The sequence below is a fragment of the Artemia franciscana genome, chromosome 3, assembly GCF_032884065.1.
Source record: "Artemia franciscana chromosome 3, ASM3288406v1, whole genome shotgun sequence".
Taxonomy (NCBI): domain Eukaryota; kingdom Metazoa; phylum Arthropoda; class Branchiopoda; order Anostraca; family Artemiidae; genus Artemia; species Artemia franciscana.
Genome location: NC_088865.1, coordinates 11775907 through 11799335, shown reverse-complemented (window position 1 = coordinate 11799335; position 23429 = coordinate 11775907). Strand labels below are relative to the sequence as shown.

Sequence of the window (23429 nt, the reverse complement as noted above, 5' to 3'; positions counted from 1 at the left end):
TTCAAAAAAAGCAGCGTTGTTAGGTTGAATTTTGTCAGGCTCAAAAATTGGTATTTTTTCATATCGTTTTGTTAAAGTCCTAACGACCCAACATATTTAAAACGTAAAAATACATTACGCTTATACTAAAGTTGTTACGATTCATGTTCAGTTCTTGCGTTTATTTTCCTTCACATCAAAACTGTCCCCTTCGCACTGGAATGTTATTTTGTCATAATATAAGTTTAACACACCCGATCCCAATCATTGTCCTTTCGGTCACAATTCGATCAACGTTCACGATTCGTAGACACTTTGAATTCCACAACGTACCGCCGAGAAAACGGAGAGAGTGAAGATGATTTGCTACTCGCTGCTGCAGCAATCCTTGAGGAGTCTAATCAGTAAGGAGACTATGGTTTCCATATATTTTCACAGGAGAAATTTTTCAACTTTTTCTTCTTTTTTTTTTAAGTCAATTTACTTTCAATGATTTTTTCCCTTGAAATCAGGGTCATTGAGCTTAACAAACACTTTCTAACTTCTAAAAATTCAATTATTTTTTCGATTTACAGATCCATTTTTGCTTTGTAAAGGTAAACGTAAAAATTGAAATTTGTTTAAATTCCTCCATCAACACTCTTGGGTTTCGGTTTGTCTTACGGTTGACGTAAGTTCTTACGTTGGATTACTAATATTTGTAGAATCAAGAGTGAAGAAGAGAACATAACACCAAAAGGCAATGGGAACGGTTCTTAAAGAAATACTAGTACGAAAGGTTTTACAGCATAGTGTGAAATAATTATTCGTCTCCGTAAGTACAGTTGTGGATGTGATTCAACTACATAAGAGATATGTTTTTGATCAAAAAGGCAAGGATACACAAGAAATCTACTTACTACATTGGCCTCGGTGCTTCAATAGGATTTTCCTCTCTGTTTCACATGCGTATCTGTTCATCTTGCACAAATTATTATATGTTTTACCGTCACTTCCACAGACTGGATCACTCTCGTCACTGCATATTGGACAGAGGCAGGCATGATTTGTTATGTTTATATTCATACACGTTCCCCCAAAACACTCCACTGAGTGGCAAGGTGAACTTTTGTCTAAACGAAAAAGAAGCAGGGTTAACTTAGAGCTGGGAAAGCCAGGTCATGTTTTCAGTCAACAAATGCTTTAAGCCCCATTTTCATGGACATTGCTTCATAAAAATATGAAGGAAGTCGATAAGATTTTTTTCTATGAAGATACATAAAAATATATTTTTTTAAAACCTAGATGGAAGGCAATTTTGTAATTTTTTTTTTCGCTTTTTTTCGAAAAATACACAAAAATATATTTTTCTAAATCTAGGGAGAAGCTAAAATTTCAGGGGGGGCATTCTGGAGTGCAATTCTCCTTCCTCCTTAATGACACCCTTTACCGTTTTGTGTACTTAACTAGACATTGTTTTCTAGACATTAACACTTTGGACAAATCAGGGATGCTTGTGAGAAAGGATATCACATTATGATTAATTAGGAATGATTATGCCTAGAAATTAATGTCTAGCAAAACACGCATGTAAATTAGACTTATCTGAGCTACCTTGATGATCCGGAGTAAGAGTGTTTAGTTATCTTATATCATGGCATACAACTTCCTATGTCAAAGAATAATAATCTGTGTTCCCAATTTGAGATAAGTAGAATATTGAAAAATCTTTTAGTAAAACGAATTAATAACAATAGTTTTTTATAATCTTTTAAGAGATAGTAATTTTTTCAAAATAATAAAGAATTATATTTTTTCCAAATAGATCGACCAGTATGGAATATTTGCCGTCCTTTTCCTATTGTTAAAGGAACATTTTCGACGCTTTGTTTTCCTTGATGATAGAAATAACCACTTATCTCCTTCAAGCTGCATAAAATTTAATTACTGCTATAACTGCTATCAATAACTGATTGCAGCATTAGGCCATCTTATGCCAACACCGCTGTGCACACTCCTCCTGCATCGCGATCTATTCAATGTTTAATTTCTTTTTCCCTTCATTACAGGCTAAGATTTACTAATAGGCCGCACAGACCTGGGTAAAGGGCCCACACTGCCAGGGGGCACGATAAATTATTACCGTGATTGTTTTTTGAATAAAAATTGAACTGCTGTGATTTATCGTCAAAGTGCCAGGTGCTCTCCACCACTCCACTGCCTATTCACAGAAAAGTGATTTTAAAACAACGCAAGAATTCCATGGCCACTTATAAACTGTCAGATGTCTCCCAAGAATGGCAGCTGAGAGTTGGGTATCACTTCTATTTCGTTACTTTCACTCGTCAGTTGCGTTCTGTTCAGTGCTTTCACTTTCCCAGATTCTTCGGGGTTTTCCCCAAAATCTCACAAAAATGGAGCGGCAAAAGTGCTTGGGCCAAAAGTGTAAAAGCTTTAAATTTGGCCCTGCTCCCATACAGTTCTAATTGGTACCAGAAGTTGGTCCCAGGCCTTGCTTCGTTTGGTCCCAGATAGATGTAAATTTCTAGTAATCTCTAGATATATTTCTAGAAATATATCCAGCGATCATTATCCCTTGTGATTAGCTCCACGATAAGAGGAAAAAAAATCGATTTCCTGTCTCTGGGTTACGTGGCTTACGAGCAGGGTTTCCACCCTTAGTAATTGATTACTATTTCTAGTGATTTTTTATGGCACTTGGTATTAACCAAGTGACATATAGCAATCGCAAATTCTGTCGGTCTGTCTGTCGGTCCCGGTTTTGCTACTTTAGGCACTTCCAGGTAAGCTAGGACGATGAAATTTGGCAAGCGTATCAGGGACCGGACCAAATTAAATTAGAAATAGTCGTTTTTCCGATTTGACCATCTGGCGGGGAGTGGGGGGCCGGCTAATTCGGAAAAAATAGAAAAAATGAAGTATTTTAACTTATGAGCGGGTGCTGGGATCTTAAAGAAATTTGATGTTTGGAATGATATTGTGTCTCAAAGCTCTTATTTTAAATCCCAACCGGATCTGATGACATTGGGGGGAGTTGAAGAGGGGAAACCTAAAATCTTGGAAAACACTTAGAGTGGAGGGATCGGGATAAAACTTGGTGGGAAAAATAAGTACAAGTCCCAGATACATGATTGACATAACCGGAACGGATCCGCTCTCTTTGGGGTAGTTGGGGGAGGGGTTAATTCTGAAAAATTAGAAAAAATGAAGTATTCTTAACTTGCGAACGGGTGATAGTATCTCAATGAAATTTGATATTTAGAAGGATATCGTGTCTCAAAGCTCTTATTTTAAATCCTGACCGGATCTGGTGACATTGGGGGAAGTTTGGGGTGGGGGAACCTAAAATCATGGAAAACGCTTAGATTGGAGGGATCGGGATGAAACTTGGTGGGAAAAATAAGCAGAAGTCTTACATACGTGATTTACATAATTGGAACGGATCCGCTCTATTGGGGGGGGGGAGTAATTCTGAAAAATAAGAAAAAATAACGTATTTTTAACTTACGAAGGAGTGATCGGATCTTCAATAAACTTCATATTTAGAAGGATCTCGTAACTCAGATCTCTTATTTTAAATTTCAATCGGATCAAGCGTAATTGGGAGGAGGGGCAGTTGGGGGGACCGGAAATCTTAGAAAATACTTAAAGCGGTGAGATCAGGATGAAACTGGATGGGAAGAATAGAAACCTGTCTAAGATACGTGAATGACAAAACCGGACCGGATCTGCTCTCTTTGGTGAAATTTGGGGAGGGGGTAATTTTGAAAATTGAGGTATTTGTAACTTACGAAAGGGTGACCAGATCTTAATGAAATTTGATATTTAGAAGGAGCTTGTGCTTTAAAGTTCTAATTTTAAATTCCAACTAGATCCTGTGACATTGGGGGGAGTTGGAGGGGGAAACCGGACTTCTTGGAAAACGTGAAAATTAGGGTATTTTTATCTTACGAATAGATGATCGGATCTTAATGAAATTTGATTTTTAGAGGGAATTCATGTCTCAGAGCTCTTATTTCAAATTCCGACTAGATCTTTTAACATTGGGGGGAGTTGGAGGGGGGAAATGTCAAAAAAACACTTGGAGTGGAGGAATCGGGATGAAGCTTGGTGGATAGAATAAACAAATGTCCTTGATACGTGATTGACAGAATCGTACCGGATTCGCTCTCTTTGGAGGAGTTGGGGGGAGGGGTTCAGTGATTTGGCGAGTTTGGTGCTTCTGGACGTGCTAGGACGATGAAAATTGGTAGGCGTGTCAGGGAGCTGCACGATTTGACTAGATAAAGTCGTTTTACCAAATTCGACCATCTGGGGGGCTAAAGGAAGAGGAAAAATTAGAAAAAATTAGGTATTTATAACTTACGAGTGGGTGATCGGATCTTAATTAATTTTGATATTTAGAAGGACATCGTGACTCAGAGCTCTTATTTTAAATCCTGACCGGCATTAACCCTCTTATTTTCCTTTTTAAATCAATCTATTGATTCATAGATTTTTTTTTTAACTCATACCATATGATCTCTTGGCTCTTAGCTCTTCTTGCCTCGTCACAAGTGCCATATGAGCTCTTAGCTCTTGTTTTCTTGCCTAAAGTAATTTTCAGTTGTTTTTTTTTCTAGTCTCAAATTTTGCTTCATTTATAATTGCTTAATCATTCAAATTATCAAAAGCTTTATTAGAAAACCAGTATATCAACAAAAACAGCTTTTATACTAGAATCTCTTATCTTTAAATGTTTAAAACCCTATCTAAATTTTTAAGTGTTTTTTAAAGTGCTTTTTCCTTAGCATGGCAAGGATACTACAAAAATCAAATGTTCTTTTTATTTCCATCTAGAATACCTCCTTTTTCCTTAGGAAAGGAGGACATTGTTTGGTAATCTGTCATTAATTCCGAAAAACGTGGTCAAATAGTCGTAAACTTTCATTCATTATAGCTCTAGAAATTGGGATTGAACCAAGTACAACTTATTGTTTGATATGCATTTGGTCGAACAAGAGCCTAAGACTCTCCTGACACAATCCTTTAAGAAAATGTTTAACAATATTCATTGGTCTTTCGAAGCACCTAATGTTTCAGAACAATACTTGAACACTGTCATTACGTTAGCTTTCAATACTCTACCATAAGTTGGTAGATTTATCTTCCTATTCTTCTAGGACATACCCTGGGCCATGGCTATTCCACTTTTTACATCTTTACTACATACACCATCTATACTAATAATGTTACCTAAGTATATGAAGCTGTCCACTTGCTCGATTCCTCTTTACCTAACATGATCTCTTCACCCTAACTCATTCCTTGCCTAAGCAACTTGGTCTTCTTAACATTAAGTTTGAGACCTATTCTTGAACCAAGTACTTTCAAAACCTCAAAGAATAATCCAATAAGAGGGTTTTACCTTTCTGTTTGATTTCATGCGCTCCCATAGTCTTTGCCATGTCCATTAGGACAAAGTAGGGGGTGTCAGTTCACAAAACGTAAGGGAGAATCTATGTATCAAAATCCAGGGGAGCGAGCTATTTTTTTTTCAATGAAAATACCAAAAAAAGGGTAATAAAATCACCCCACAAGGTTTTTTTCAAAATCTAGGGCGCAATCAACCCCCAACTCATAAGACTGCGAAAATTTGTTATATACAATCCATCTAAAGAAGGATAGGACGCAGTTTTAATCAAGTCCTGATTCAAAACAAACCAACAACGCACATCACTTCCTACCGCAGCATAATTATCTCGTACATAGCCCTAATAACTTTTATCTGCTTATCGACCACACAAGGATAGGTTCTACCCCCCACTGGATACGGTTTTGTTTTTTACTTATGGAAACGAAGCTAATGCCTCTGTAATTGCCAGACTCATACTCCCTTGTCTGTTAAAATCAGCAGCACCCACATTAAAACTTAGTTATTGTCCCTTATACCTCCTTAAAATATTTTATTTAATCCCCTAAGCTTTTAATTATTGATATTTGTGTTAAGTGCCCTAAAAATCAAAGATCGATTATCCTTAGAACAAAATAAAATTGTAAAACGGAAACTTTAATTTCTAAATGAACACTTATACATACCACAGAAGCCATTATAGGCAACTTGCACATCAGTTTTCTTCTCGCACATCTCTTTTTTTAATGCACATTCATTGTCATAGACATTCCCGTCAGTTCCACATACTGGTTTCAAGATGGGATCACAAGTAGAGATGCAGCTACATTGTGGGTATCCACTGTCATCAACTATACAAGACGCGTTGTCTTTACAAACCACATCAGCACATGGATTCAAACCTAAAATTATTGTTGTTTAGTTTTCACTGATGCAATTATGCTGACATGAGTTATTTCTTAGTTGAATGAAGTTGCCCAAAGATGAAAAATTGAATGTGATATAAATTACATGGGCGAGGAGCTTGTTCCAACATTCAGACTCGATGATTTTGACAATATTTATAGTTTCACTTCGCATGTATGGTATGAGAAGTATATTTACAATGTGTTCAAAAATTCAAATGTTGCTAGATACAGAAGTGGACTGTGTGCTTCTGATACACTAATCAACATTCCAAATTTCAGACATTGGGAGGTAAAAAAAAATTATCAATGCAGTGGAAGTTGGTGAAATTAAACATTCAAACATATGCACAAAATGTATAAATAAAATGTATCTCTTGCTCCGTATATGACTTTGTAAGCACAAACACACACACATACATACGCACATACACACACACACACACACACACACACACACACACACTCAAACGCACACACACACACACACACATATATATATATATATATATATATATATATATATATATATATATATATATATATATATATATATATATATATATATATATATATATATATATATATATATATATATATATATATATATATATATATATATATATATATATATATATATATATATATATATATATATATATATATATATATATATATATATATATATATATATGTAGCTTCGCCTCCAAACCCAGGCACTCAGGTCTCGGCAGGCTTCTATATATGGATTTTCATTCTCGTTTGTCTTGTAATCGCGGACAATGTCAGCCTTTTCTTGATTTTATGACACCACCTCTTCTTGATGTCACAACGTCACCACAGGTTCACTGCAACCACACTGGGAGGAATACAAATTTTCCCCTGCAGTCTTAACCTATTTAGATCATTCTTGTGACCTGAAATGTCAATGATGTTAACATATATTATAATTTTGAACCGTATAATTGATCTACAAAAAAGAAATTTGCTCTTTATTTTCATTGTTGACACGCTTTAATTCTCGTATTCGCAAATATTCTAACTGCCCGTGTCTTTGCTCTTCATTTTTATTTTTGACTCACTCAGATGCTTGACATCGCTTGTCTTCTAACCACGTGTGTCCTTGCTCTTTATTTTTATTTTTGACTCACTCAGATTCTCGTTTTCGCATATCTTCTAACCACCCGTTTCTTTGCTCTTTATTTTCATTTTGGACACGCTTTAATTCTCGTTTTCGCATATCTGCTAACCGCCCGTGTCTTTGCTCTTCATTTTCACAACAGGTCAGAATCAACAACCTGGACTATCAAATGAGACAAGACCCAAAAAACGAAAATTTTTAAGTATTATAAATGATAATTCGAACTCATTTGTCCCGGCTGAGCACAGTGAGAACAAATCATTGCGTTCTTACAGTTTTTGGCGAGATGGCGATCAGTTCTGTGACACCTGTAATATTTCCTGGGAAGGAACTGAAAAGGATCAACTCTGTGCATTTCGTATTCTATTTTTGGTAGGTTTACGATTGCATAATCCAAGTCCGCTTGATCCCGAAGAATACCTTGGAAGTCCGTGAGTCGCCACATTTTTCTGCCTTGCTGCACTTAAGATTGAAAGAGCATAGACCATTCTTAAATTCCGGTGGATGTGCTTGAGAATTCCAAAATATCGTTTTGAACTTAATACTAACAGCTGCTTCTTGATCGGATACCTGAAATGATCTCGCTATCTTTTCAGATAAGGGCTTGTTGTTACGAGTACCTTAAAATCAAATCTATTTCGTCTGACCTCGATCGTATTCTTATCCTGAGTTGCACCACATACAGAGTCAATTATCGTTTTACTTTCTTCTGCCGTTGATAATAACTTAGTCGGCTTTTTTACCACTACTGAGTAAAGAAGAGGAGACATACCTCCGGGTTCTTTGCTAGACCCCTCATGAATACCAAGTACAGGCACTTAATTCGACCTATCCAGGGTTTTAGCAACTTTCTTGAATATTTCTTGAATTCTTGATTTACATACACTCTGGTCAATTCTGAAGGAGTTGGAATCTCATGACGATCGTAAATCACAAACTTCGGCAAGATTTTCCTGTCCTTCCCTCATCTTGTCAACATTTTTCCTATGTCAATAACCTTATCCTCCTCTTTTACATTTCGAACACATCGCTCGTCATATCCGGATTAATCATACTATACTTCTTTGCTTCCAAAATAGCATGTTTTTTAAAGAACTGAACGCACGATTTAATTAGTGAATCGGATTTTACACCAGTCTTCATCGAGCGAAATAAATAGTTCAGCACTGCGTTATGCAATAATTTACAGTCCATCATACAGTCGAGAGAATGTTCGTTTCCAGTCCGTCGTTATCTTAAGAATCAGATACCAATAAGCGAAAGAAGCGTAATTTCTTGCTACCTGATCTCTGCAGTTTAAGGGAGAAACCCCTCCCGCGAGGTACAACAGCCCTTGCGACAAAAAAGTCCCCTCTTCTGCTCGCTTATTAGTAAAATTTAAATATATTCAAGTTATTTAGTCCTTGTATGAAAATCTTTTTACTTAATAAATCACTAAGTCACAAGGGAATTTACACTCAAATATCCAAACTATCAATTAGCCAACTAATGAAAATGATCCGGTTATGAATGAATTTTCATAATGTCCATAGGGAAATCACACAAGCTTAAGCTAACTGTATTAATAGGTTATATCGAAAAATAAGGTGTTTACCCAACGAACTCTCAAATAAGACTGTCTTTATAAACGAGCAACAATTGTATGTATTTATTTATATATTTATGTATTTTTTCTCGAAAACGGCTCCATATTTTTTTGGGAGAATTGCTATCTTAGGATATTCTCCCATAAACAACAAAGAGAGATAAAACTCAACAACAACATGAAAAAACCTCAAACGAGACTGCGGCCAATAGAGAGAAAAGAGATGAACGACTAAAATAACGCGGATATGAACGATATCACACTTATGTGGAAAAATTGAAAATTTTTCATGCATGGAAAAGTTTACATTAGATTACTTAAATAGCAAAAAACATGGTAATTACATGACAAGAGATTACAACATTCAAAAACCGTAAGAAAGAAAACATAGAGTTTGAGGCTTAGTAGACATCGTTTTTAGAAATTGAACTTGTTTGAATAAGCAAATATCTTTGAAAATTAAAGTGATGATTCTTTGGAATCACTTGAACTATCAAACGTGATAAGACCAATAGAACACCCCGAATAAATTAAATTCACAACGGGTCAGAATCAACAACCTGGATAATCAAATGAGACAAGACCCAAAGACGAAAATTTATTAGCGTTATAAATGATAATTCGTTGGAGGAAAAATAAGTTTTTGTCCCACCACCTAACAATTAACAAATCTTTAACCTTGGACCGTTATTATGAAACTAGACCAATAAGGGCGGCTAAATTAAAGGGCATTGGCAAATTGTCTGAAGTTATGAAAATCCAAAATAAAGAAGAAATAAAAATGAAAAAAGCGAGAATCAAAATATGTCAGAATTGAAAATGATAGCGATAAAAATTAAAGTAATGATTCTATGGAACCACCTGGACTATCAAACGTGATAGAACCAAGAGAACAGCCCGAACGAACTAAATCGTCTCAAAATTGAAAATGATAGATACGATAATTGGATTTAGGATTTTGATATGGATAAGGTCATCAATGTTTACCTTGCCTCTGTTAAAAAAAATTAAGTTTCTGCGATATGTATTTCATAGTGACAGAAGACAAACCGGGCTATAATTGACCTTCAACACTTTATAAAAGCTCCAAGCAAAGAAATAGCTATAAAAAACAACCTTACAATTTATGAGAACGTTAGCCAAGAGCTTCAAGCTGATACTGCATCAGCCTCTGTTAAAAAACAAATCGACGTTATGCTTTTCATAATGACAAAAGACAAGCCAATGCAAAAGATAAATGTCCAATAACAAAAAAATTGTAGTTTTACAAAGCCGCTAACTATAACTTAAGGTAGGTCATTTAAAACGTTTAAGGGGTTGATTGATGAAAATGAAGCACGGATAAATGTGATTAGAAAACTGGTGGAAGTGAGAATTGCAAAAGCTAAAAAAAATGTCATGGAACCAACAACAGTGAGAATCACACTGATTTGTAAACGAAATCTTGAATAGTGATCTGTGGTTGGAAACTGGAAAAGACGTATTTGTTATATTTGTATATATATATATATATATATATATATATATATATATATATATATATATATATATATATATATATAACGAAATTTTGAACAGTGATCTGTGGTCAGAAACTGGAAAAGACGTATTCTATATATATATTAAATAAAAAAACAAGTTTTTTCAACTGAAAGTAAGGAGCGACATTAAAACTTAAAACGAACAGAAATTACTTCGTATATGAAAGGGGCTGCTTCCTCATCAGCGCCCCGCTCTTTACGCTAAAGTTTGACTCTTTCTCTCAACTCTTCTTTTTAAAACAGTAAAAAACTTTAGCGTAAAGAGAGGGGCGTTGATGAGGAAGCAGCCCCTTTCATATACGAAGTAATTTCTGTTCGTTTTAAGTTTTAATGTCGCTCCTTACTTTCAGTTGATAAAACTTGTTTTTTTTTATTTAATTTCTGAACGTTTTTGAATCAATACATGTTTTGATTTTGGCTCTCCGCAGAGAAATAATTAAAGCAAAATTTGCATTTTTTTTTTTTTTTTGGGCTAAATGGCTTTCTCATAATTTTGATCAAATGATTTTGAGAAAAAAAAAAGAGCGGGGGAGGAAGCCTAGTTGCCCTCCAATTTTTTGGTTAATAAAAAAGGCAACTAGAACTTTTAATTTTTTACGAATCTTTTTATTAGTAAAAGATATACGTAACTTATAAACTAGCTTACGTAAAGAATTTTTTATTCTCATGTTTTTATTAAATATATGAGAGGGTTCGCCCCCTCGTCAGTACCTCTCTCTTTACACTAAATCTTAAATTTTGGCCCAATTCATTAAGAATGACTCCTGAATCACAAAAGCCGTAGAATAAATAGTTGATATTACTAAAAATACTTTAGCGTAAAGAGCGAGGTATTAGGAGGAGGTGAGCCCCTCATATGGGTAATAATTTCTGTTCGTTAAATTTTCTTCCCCCTGACAAATTCCTCGATGGAAAGTTCCCCCAGTATATCCCCCTCTTTTCAACCCCTCCCCCCCAACCAAAAAATCCTCTTGAAAACACCTGTACACTTCCCAATAACCATTACTATATGTAAGCACTGGTCAAAGTTTGTAACTTGTAGCCCCTCCCACGGGGACTGTGGAGGAGTAAGTCGTCCCCAAAGACATAGTTATAAGGTTTTTCGACTACGCTGAATAAAATGGCTATCTCAGAATTTTGATACGTTGATTTTGGGAAAATAATTAGCGTGGTAGGGGGCCTAGGTGCCCTCCAATTTTTTGGTCACTTAAAAAGGGCACTAGAACTTTCCGTTAGAATGAGCCCTCTTGCAACATTTTAGGACAACTGGGTCGATACGATCACCCCTGGGAAAAAAAAAACAAACAAATAACCACACATCCGTGATCTGCCTTCTGGCAAAAAATACAAAATTCCACATTTTTGTAGATAGGAGCTTGAAACTTCTACTGTAGGGTTCTCTGATATGCTGAATCTGATGGTGTAATTTTCGTTAAGATTCTATGACTTTTAGGGGATGTTTCCCCTATTTTCTAAAATCATACAAATTTTCTCAGGCTCGTAACTTTTGGTGCGTAAAACTAAACTTGATGAAACCTATATATTTAAAATCAGCATTAAAATGCAATTCTTTTGATGTAGCTATTGGTATCAAAATTCCATTTTTTAGAGTTTTGGTTTCTATTGAGCCGGGTCACTCCTTACTACAGTTCGTTACCACAAACTTTTTGATATATATATATATATATATATATATATATATATATATATATATATATATATATGTATATATATAGAATACGTCTTTTCCAGTTTCTGACCACAGATCACTGTTCAAAATTTCGTATATATATATATATATATATATATATATATATATATATATATATATATATATATATATATATATATATATATATATATATATATATATATATATATATATATATATATATATATACTATATGCTTGCATATTAAAATCAATCCTAAGAGCCTGCCAGGAAAAAGTAGTGTACCTATGCAAGCAAAGAATAACTAAACTTGCCTGTAAACAATTACTTGTCTGCGACAGTCATGAGCATTTCTTTTCATTGTCATTTTTTTCTTCAAAATAAAAGAATGTGGTGATTTGTTTCATGTCTAAATTCCAGATCAAATTTATCAGTTAAATTATCAACATCCAATTAACCACGGGCGTTGCCTGATTTTTCTCTATTGGAAGTCCTCACGCTCACTATGTCTTATCCATTCCAAGAGATTTCTCACAGCTTTCATGAATTTTTCATGACATAATTCCGTTAACGCAGAAGTGAAACTACCTGTACACATGAAATAAAAACTGAAAATGCGTTTTACTATTAAGACTGTAACCTACTATTAACATTGAAAAAAATCAATAACACAGGCAAATAACGAAGTATCCATTTTCTACTTCGTCAAAAAGTCTGAGAATAACAATTTTTGTTCACCCTATCTCACATTTTTCCATTTTTTACTGGCATCGAAGTAGGCCTACTGATTTCAAAATGGGCCTTGTACTCTGAAAGAAATTTCTCTAAAATAAGTGGTTTTGTAAAATAAATAGCACACAATCTGTCATTATCACTTGAAGTGTGGACTTACAGATGGACTTGCGACCCAAGGACTTTTATGTTTTTATTTTTCTTCAATTCTGATATTCTTTCCAATTATTGCAACTCCCTGGAAATAAACACGGTACTTATTTGTCATAGCGACCCACTCAAGGAATGAAGTTAGGTTAAACCTAATGAAATATGCCAAAACCGGATTAAAATACAATGTTTTAAAAACATACTTGAGCTATATATTTGCACATTAGGGGGGGGGGTAAAGTGTAGTAGGTATACATGCAAAATGTGTTAGCTATAATTATTCTCTAAGTATGAAGTAAGCAGTGTTTTTCTAACTTCGCACTATCCAATACTTCCCCCCCCCCTAATGTGTAAATAAATAGCCAAAATTATATAAGTTTAGCGTATTCTGTCACCCGAAACTTGTTGTCAACTGAGCGTAAGCTAATTGTCTACGGACAGATGAAACCGGTTTGTTCTAGAGTTTTACACAGTATATTCCTAAGTGGGGTCGCTATAACAGATAAGTACCATAAACAACATCTTCAAACAAGCTCCTCTCTTTGTACCGTATGCGGTTCCGCCGCAAACCTAAAGTTGACATTCAGCATTAAACCGTCTTATTATTTGATGAAGCATAAAAAATATGTTTAATAAATGAAAGTAAGGAGCAACATTAAAACTTAGAACTAACAAAAATATTCTGTATGAGGGGGATGCCTCCTCCTGAGTACCTCGCTCTTCAAGCTGAAGTATTATAGAGTTTTTAAAAAGTTTCCTATTCCAATTAAACAGTCTTGTGTTTCAGTAGTTGATATTAAAGAATTGCGACAAAAATTCAAATTTTAGCGTAAAGAGCGAGGCATTGAGGATGGGAACACCCAGCTTTTGTACGAAATAATTTCTGTTCATTTTAAGTTTTAACGTTGCTCCTTACTTTCAGTCGAAAAAACTTGTTTTCAATTTAATTTTTGATCGTTTTCAATCATGGCGCATATCCCCCTCGGTGAAAATTTTTTCTCGGAAATCCCCTTATCCCGGTAGAAAGCTGCTTCTGCAGACAATTCCCCGATGGAAAACTTCTCCCTTAGGAAACTCCCATTCCCCCATGGAGAACTTCTCCAGGCAATTCTATCCCTACTGAAAACTTGTTCCAAGCTAAAACAATTCTAGCCGATTATTCCAAGGTAAGATTCAAACAATGGCTTAAACCTAGGGCTAGCACTCACCTGTGGTAGAAGACTAGCGGGATATAGTGCATTCTCGAAAATGCCTGAAACCGCAAAACATGTTATTAAAAATATTATAGCTATAGACAACAAGTGTCTATTGAATTCTGTAATTGATTTAAAAAAAATCTGACCTGAAAAACATGATCCTTTGTACAATATTCTCAGCTCTGTTTTAATTCGACAGGCCTCTTCGTTCATCAGACAAATATTTCCATAAGTTTTGCCGTTTGATGCGCAAACCTCCGATAAGCTGTCTCCTTTCGGACAGTTGAAGCTACAGGAACAGGAGGGAATCCGATTTGGTCCCAAAATACAAACTTCATCATTTCCGCAAGTTGACAGCACACAGGGATCTGAAAGATAATAAAAATCGTACAAATATTGATACAAGGTACAAGCCAAAGTCAAAATAATAACTTTAATCAAGTACAAAGGTATATACTCGCAGAGGAAGGAGAGTTCAGGTCCCTATGCGTCGAACCAAACGACACACACACGCACAAACACACACACACACATATATATATATATATATATATATATATATATATATATATATATATATATATATATATATATATATATATATATATATATATATATATACACGTTTATGCTATTTCTGGTTAAGGTTATGGCATTTCGCGTAGAGCTTGTCTTGTGGTATACTGTCAATTGAACCTTATATCCAAGACTTATCAAGACAATTCTTTGAAAAACAAGACGAATGTTTTCTTAAACATTTAGAAGTGCTTGCGTTTCAGAGTAATACTTGACCACCAGCGTCAATTAACAAAAACTTGGGAGGGGGAAAAACGTACTTTTCAAAATATAGATGAAAAAGCATCAAAAAGGGGTAATTTTGAGTTGAAATGTCTCCAAAGATATGTGTTTAAAAATCTTGGGAGAGGGGCGAAATGACACCCCCCCCCAATTGCTGCCCCAGAACTTGACCACCGTCTTTACCGTGGTTCCTCGTTATACTTATAAGATTTATTGACGAAACTCCATGAGAAATCAAAACACTTCAGAAAAGTCTACTAATCATTATTATTTTTAAAACTTTTTTTCCTCTTATTCCAAACTTTTATGAATTACAACTAAATACCCGCTGCCTTACCAAAAAAACGAAAAAGGTCTTGCCAATCAATACAATTGTTTTTTATTTACTTATTCCAGAAAGTGTTTTGGAAGTAATGTTTTTCATTTAATATTATTTTTTCTAGATTTCATGCCATTTCTTGAAACTTTCAAAATTTCTTGTCAAAATTAGAAATTAAAGTTAAGTTGTATATGAACATTTGTCATTAGACAGTTTATTTAAAATCCTATTTTGATTTTGGCTACTAGGGGCCATGATTTGCTCTTTTCTCTATCCCTTGTTCTAGCAATGTTAGCCTTTCCTCAAGACAACCCTAATGAATCTTAACTGAGACTGAATGGTATAAATCTCAGAAATCAACTGCCGCCATAATGCTTGAGGGAATTGAGACGATAAAATCAATAACTATAGATCAAACATCAATGAAATTACCAAACAAAATAGAAATCCAAAAAAAAAAAAAAAAAAAAAAAAAAAAAAAAACTAAAGGGGTTTTAGATATTACTTTACGTCATAATTTACATGCGTAAATTATTATTGTTTAATAAAGTTGAGAGATAGCCAAAAACAAACATTTTTATTATGCTATACTTTATCATCAAACAGTTCGTGGTAACGAACTGTAGTAAGGAGCGACTAGGCTCAATTGTAACCGAAACTCTAAAAAATGAAATTTTGATATCAATACTTACATCAAAAGAATGGCATTTTAATGCTGATTTTAAATATATAAGTTTCATTAGGATTAGTCTTACCCATCAAAAGTTACGAGCCTGAGAAAATTTGCCTCATTTTAGAAAATAGGGGGAAACACCCCCTAAAAGTCATACGATCTTAAGAAAATCACACCATCAGTTTCAGCGTATCAGAGAACCTTATTGTAGAAGTTTCAAGCCCATATCTACAAAAATGTGGAATTTCACATTTTTTGCCAGAAGACAAATCACGGATGCGTGTTTATTTGTTTTTTTTCAGGGGTGATTGTATCGACTCAGTGGTCCAAGAATGTCGCGAAAGGGCTCATTCTAACGGAAATTAAAAGTTCTAGTGCCCTTTTTAAGTGACCAAAAAATTGGAGGGCACTTAGGCCCCCTCCCACGCTCATTTGTTCCCCAAAGTCACCGGATCAAAATTCTGAGATAGCCATTTTATTCACCATAGTCGAAAAACCCAATAACTATGTACTTGGGGACGACTTACTCTCCGCAGTCCCTGTGGGAGGGGCTGCAAGTTACAAACTTTGACCTGTGTTTAAATATAGTAATGGTTACTGGGAAGTGTACAGACTTTTTCAGGGGGACTTTTTTGGTTTGGGAGGGGATACTTGAAAGGGGGGGGTACCGGGGAGGATCTTTCGATGGAGGAACTTCTCACGGGGGAATAGACTTTCAATGGAGGGTGCGCAGGATTTTCTAGCATTATTTAAAAAGCAATGAAAAATAAATATGAAAAGTTTTTTCTACTGAAAGTAAGAAGCAGTATTAAAACTTAAAACGAACAGAAATTATTACGCATGTGAGGGGTTTACAACCTCGTAATACCTCACTCTTTACGCTACAATACTTTTTGTAATTTCAACCATTTATTCTACGGTCTTTGCGATTCAGGGGTTATTCTTAAGGAATTAGAACAAAATTAAGCTTTAATGTAAAGAACGAGGTATCGACGAGGGGTAAGCCCCCTCATATACGCAATAAAAACATACGAACATAGAAGTTCGCTACGTAATTTAATTCGTAGGTTACGTATATTTTTTACTTATGAAAACATTCGTAAACAATTATAAGTTATAGTTGCCTTTTTAAGTAATCAAAAATTGGAGGGCAACTAGGCCTCCTCCCTCGCTCCCTTTTTCTTAAAATCTTCCGATTAAAACTATAAAAAAGCCATTTAGCCCCAAAAAATTAATATGCAAATTTCGTTTTAATTATTTATGTGCGGAGAGCCAAGATCAAACGATGCATTAATTCAAAAATGTACAGAAATTGAAAAAAAAAAACAAGTTTTTTTGAATGAAAATAAGGAGCGACATTAAAACTTAAAACTAACAGAAATTACTGTGTATTTGAAAGGGGCTTTTCCTCCTCAACGCCCCGCTCTTTAGGCTAAAGTTTTTTACTGTTTTAAAATGTAGTGTTAAGAAAAAGAGTCAAACTTTAGCGTAAAGAGTGGAGCGTTGAGGAGGAAAAGCCCCTTTCAAATACGAAGTAATTTCTGTTCATTTTAAGTTTTAATGTCGCTCCTTACTTTCATTTAAAAAAACTTGTTTTTTTGTTTAATCAGCAACAGAAACGCTTGTCAAAGTTGACAAAAAACAGAAAAACCCAGTAAACTTGAGTTCTTTTAAAAACCATCTTGCCACGCATGAACCTTTTTTTTCCCTAAGGACGACTTGTAATTCGGCTGGTGAAGCAAAATTCAAATCCTATCTAAAGCAATCGCGCAAACATTATGCATATCTTTAATCTGTCATTATTTTTACTTTTGAGGTGTGGAATGTTTGTCAGCATATTTATGATCGAAAGTAAAAGATAAATGTCTAATTTTGATAGTTCTGCCTCGATTAGGTGCGACTGCCTGAATATCCCAATGATAATGAGTAGAATAGAACAAGTGCAAGAGCTGTCAACCCTCCTTTCTCCTCATCTGATAGATTGTAATAGATTGTTTGATATTTGCATCAGTATTTAGCTACTGGTTTTACAACATTCTTTTACCTTTTTTTTAACTATCACGCTTTTTTCAGTCATAATTTGCATGGCACTAGAGCTTTCCTTTACTCAAAACTGAAATACAACTTGAGTCTAATTTGAGGTCGTTTAAGTAGAGATAGCAGGTGAGTTTTGAGTTATATATCGTTAATTTTTAAGCAAAATATGCAAGGGAAAACGACTTGACTTTAGACTTGAGAAAAGGCCAATATTAAGGAAATAATTTACTTCACTCGAAAATCAAATCCAAGGTAAACGTAACATAACAAATCCAAGGTAAATGTAAACAAAACCGATGGGATAATCATATTTGAGGTTTTCAAGTCTTTGTTCTTAGAAAGTAATTTCGTCCTTTTTTCGGCCCACAAGTTCTCCTTGGCTCAGGGACTTAAGACTGTAAGATTCAAACTGTTCAAGAACATCACAATTTTTATTAGCCATTTACCCATTTCACCCTCGCGACAAAATATGTAGTCGCTTTAGACGAGGCAAAACGATCCTTGACTGCCTCAAGCCTATTAGGAGGAGAAACATATAGCAATTTTTGACCTTATACTTGGTGTGAAACCTCCAAACTAAAGTTCTTTTTCTTGTCCTTTAGTGCTCACTTGGCGCCAGGACTGTTGGTTTCAAGTTTCTATGTGTCCAAAAACAAGAGTTTGTTAGCCCTATTTAGGACCAATTTTCAGACGAATTAATGTTGGTTTTATATCCCGTTAGCCCGAGGAAACTCATGATTAATTTTCAGGGAAAAGTATGGCCCATTTTAAAGAGCCACAACTCACAATCTGAATAATTTTTGTAACTTAGAGTCCTCTTTTCCCAAGAATTGAAGGGGATTTAACCAGCAGTAATCTTAAGTATTTATTTATGTACGTATTTTTCTCGAAAAGGGCGCCGTATTTTTTTTAGGAATTGTTATCTTGTGATATTCTCGCAGCCCGGTAGCATCAAGCTAAGGAACCGTTTACAAAGATGTTACCTGTTCCGAAACCTGGTATTGCCTAAAGCCAGTGATCATATTATTTGTCATGCAGTTTCTTTTCTCTAGCTCAGGGGTCTCCAAACTATGGCCCGCGTGCCACATCCACCCCGCCACATATTTTCATCCAACCCACCAAACAAATCCCCGTGTGATGGGCTTGAAAAAAAAAATTATCGTACGACTGGCATCGTAGAATTATTCAAAGCTGGGGCTGTTGACTGGTGGCGCTCAGGCGGCTCAGCCCGAGTCAGTTTCCCTCTCTTTATTGTGTGAATCACGGATACTAGCACTGGTAGGTATGTGTTGTGTTGTGCATTACAATCAGTAAGTTGCGTATAACAGTATATTGTAGAGATGGAGAGCGAGTGGGGCTTCGTTGTATTCTGTGCGGTTATGTGAGATGGTGTGTGGGGGGTGAGTGAACTGAGGTGTTGATAGGGTTTGATCGCTGATGACGTGTTGCGAGCAGTGCTGTCATTGGCTGCGTGGGGTGTGGTTAGGGTGCTTTTGCACTACGAGCAGAGCCGGTTGGAATGGAGCTAAGCGGCGCGATTGGGCATTCACATGTAAGCAGAGCGGCAGCCTTCACAACGAACCATTGGCTATGAAGGATTTCGTGTGCTTTTTAACACCACATACAAGCTGTTTTTCCTATAGAAATTACTTTATTTATTTTACCCTTATGTTTTCATATATGGAAAATACAAAGGAAAGAAAAGTAGACAACGAGTGTCGTCAGTTCAATGACGAATGGAAGATAAAGTACTTTTTTGTGAAAGCAAATGATAAAGCTTTATGCCTCATATGTAGAGACAGTGTAGCTGTTCTGAAGGAATACAATATTCGTCGGCACTATGGATCTAAACATGGCTCAAGTTATTCTCACATCACAGGATCAGAACGCACTAAAAAGTTTGAATCATTTCAGCACAGTCTGTATTCTCAACAAACTATTTTCAGTAAGAAAAAATCTGAAAATGAAACTTCAACTAGATCCAGTTACAAATTTGCCTATGTGTTGGCTAAAAAAGGAAAACCTTTCACTGATGGTAGTATCATAAATGAGTGTATAGTGGAAGCAGCAGGAGAGGTATATCCAGAAAAAGTAAACCTCTTCAAAATGGTAAGTCTTGGGTCAAATACTGTTGCTCGTAGAATTGAAGATTTAGGAGGTGACATAATTTGGCAAATAAAGGAAAAACAAAAAGCTTTTGCTGGTATTCTCTTGCTTTGGATGAATCAACTGATGTGTGTGATACCTCTCAGCTCTTAGTATTCATTCGCGGTGTTGATAGTGAATTTAATGTGACCCAAGAATTAGCATCAATTCACAGCATGCACAGCACAACAACTGGAAAAGACATTTTCAATGAAGTAAGTAAAACTATAACAAAATATAACCTGGAATGGAAACAAGTGCAGTGTGTGACAATGGATGGAGGAAAGAATATGTCTTTATTGTTTATTGTTTTGAGAGCTAGCTAAATCTCCTTTGTGAAAGTGCTGGGTTTCAACTGATTCCCAAAATTAGCGCTAGTTATATCTTTGTATTAGTAAAATGTTTTTGTGAATGCACGAATGTTCGAATAGAAAATGTGTGAATGTTTACAATAGAAATGTAACTAGTGTCTATAGTACTGGATCGAGCCAAAACAGAAGTCAAATCTATATGATCTTGGTTAAGGCAGACACAATCTGAACTTTTCATGAGATTTAGATTAAAATTAAATAAAAAACTAATTTTTTTAGCTGAAAGTAAGGAGCGACATTAAAACTTAAAACGAACAGAAATTACTCCGTATATGAAATGAGTTGTCCCCTCCGCAATACCTCGCTCTTTACGCTAAAGCTTTTAATTGTTTTAAAAAGTAGAATTGTGGCAAAGAGTCAAACTTTAGCGTATAGAGCGAGGGATTGCGGAGGGGACAACTCATTTCATATACGGAGTAATTTCTGTTCGTTTTAAGTTTTAATGTCGCTCCTTACTTTCAGCTAAAAAAATTAGTTTTTTTTTTATTTAATTTCTGAACGTTTTTGAATTAATGCATGTTTGGTTTTGGCTCTCCGCTCATAAATTATTAAAACGGAATTTGTATATTAATTTTTTTTTGTCTAAATACCTTTCTCTTATTTTTGATCAGACGATTTTGAGAAATAAGGGGTGGAGAAGGAGGCCTAGTTGCCCTCCAATTTTTCGGTTACTTAAAAAGGCAACTAGAACTTTTAATTTTTAACGAACGTTTTTATTAGTAAAATATATACGTAAGTTAAGAATTAACTTACGTAACAAACTTTCATAACCTTATATTTTTATTATGTATACGAGGGGGTTTGTACCCTCGTTACTACCTCGCTCTTTACACTAAATCGTAAGTTTTGTCCCAATTCTTTAAGAATGACCCCTGGATCAGAAAGGCCGTAGAATAAATAGTTGAAATTACTAAAAATACTTTAGCATAAAGAGCAAGGTATTTATCTCCTCCTAAATACCTCGCTCTTTATGCTAAAGTATTTTTAGAACCCCTCATATGCGTAATAATCTCTGTTCGTTTTAAGTTTCAATGCTACTTCTTCCTTTAATTTGAAAAAACGTTTTCATGTTTATTTTTCATTGTTTTCTTATAGTAATGCTAGAGAATCCTGCGCCCTTTTCATTGAATTTTTCTTCTCTCATGACAGATTCCTCCAAGGAAAGATCCTCCAACATAGCCCCCTCTCCTCAGCCCCACCCCCAAACAAAATTAAATTCCCCTGAAAACGTCTGTACACTTCCCAATAACCATTACTATATGTAAACAATGGTCAAAGTTTGTAACTTGCAGCCCCTCCCCCAGGGATTGTGGGGGAGTAAGTCATCCCCAAAGACATAGTTATTATGGTTTTCGACTATGCTGAACAGAATGGCTATCTAAAAATTTTGATCAGTTGACTTTGGGGAAAAATGAGCGTGGGAGGGGGCCTAGATGCCCTCCAATTTTATTGATCACTTAAAAAGGGCACTAGAACTTTTCATTTCCGTTAGAATGAGTCCTCTCGCGGCATTCTGGGACCACTTGGTCGATACGATGACCCCTGGGAAAAAAAAACAAAAAAAAAAAAAACAAACAAACAAATAAACACGCACCCGTGATTTGTCTTCTGGCAAAAAATACAAAATTCCACATTTTTGTAGATAGGAGCTTGAAACTTCTACAGTAGGGTTCTCTGATACGCTAAATCTGATGGTGTCATTTTTGTTAAGATCCTACGACTTTTAGGGGGTGTTTCCCCCTATTTTCGTAAATAAGGCAAATTTTCTCAGGCTCGTAACTTTTGATGGGTAAGACTAAACTTGATGAAACTCATATATTTAAAATCAGCATTAAAATGCGATTTTTTTTATGTAGCTATTGATATCAAAATTCAATTTTTTAGAGTTTTGGTTACTATTGAGCCGGGTCGCTCCTTACTACAGTTCGTTACCACGAACTGTTTGAAACAGGCTTTTCAACTAAAACTGAGCAGCAGCATTAAAGCTTTAAACGAACAGAAATGATTATGTATATGAGGGGGCCTGCTCCTTCTCAGTAACTCGCTTTTTACGTTTAATCTTTAATTTGTGTTCAATTATTTAAGAATGACTCCTGAAACACAAGGGCCGTTCAATTAGAATAATAAAGTCTTTTAAAAGTTAAAAAACTTTAGCGTAAAGAGCGAGGTATTGAGAAGGGGGCGACACCCCCCTCATTCGTGAAATAGTTTCTGTTCGTTTTTTTTAATGTTGATCCTTACTTTCAGTTGGAAAATGTTTTTTGTTTAATTTCTGATCGTTTTTTAAATTATACCAGAAAATCCGGTTCCCATCAATGGAAAATGCGCTTTCCTCACGAAAAATTTATCGATCGATTGAATGATCCCCCCAAGAACCCAGATAGGAAATCCATCCAAAAATTTCTGTAAGTTTCTCAATAAACAATGGGCCTACTGTATGCAAACAATGGGCAAAGCTCGTATCTCGCAGCCCTTACCCGGGAGACTGTGGGAAATCAAGTCATCCTCACAGACATAATTATTAGATGTTTTTACTATCCTGAAGGAAATGCCTTTCTCAAAATTTCGATTAGACAACTTTGTGGGAAGGGCGTGGGAGGGGGCATGCTAACCCTCCAATATTTTTGGTTACTTAAAAAGGACACTAGAATATTTGATTCCTGATCAAAAGAGCTTTCTTCCCATCTCTTAGGATCACTTGTTCAATACAATCCCCCCTGGAAAAAAACAACAAATAAACACGCTTCCGTGATCTTTCTTCTGAAAAAAAAATGTATATAGGAGCTTGAAACC

At 35.3% G+C, this 23429-nt stretch overlaps 1 protein-coding gene across 1 annotated transcript in view; it reads right to left on the bottom strand.

Moving 5' to 3' along the window:
* The window catches only part of LOC136025458 (agrin-like), a 214702-nt gene that overhangs the window by 144965 nt on the left and 46308 nt on the right, over positions 1 to 23429 (bottom strand). The window contains exons 4-6 of the mRNA XM_065701490.1: positions 14440 to 14661; positions 6058 to 6273; positions 879 to 1091 (exon numbers count right to left, since the gene is read on the bottom strand). Coding sequence (XP_065557562.1) covers positions 879 to 1091; positions 6058 to 6273; positions 14440 to 14661 — 651 coding nt within the window. The remainder of the gene's footprint in view (positions 1 to 878; positions 1092 to 6057; positions 6274 to 14439; positions 14662 to 23429) is intronic.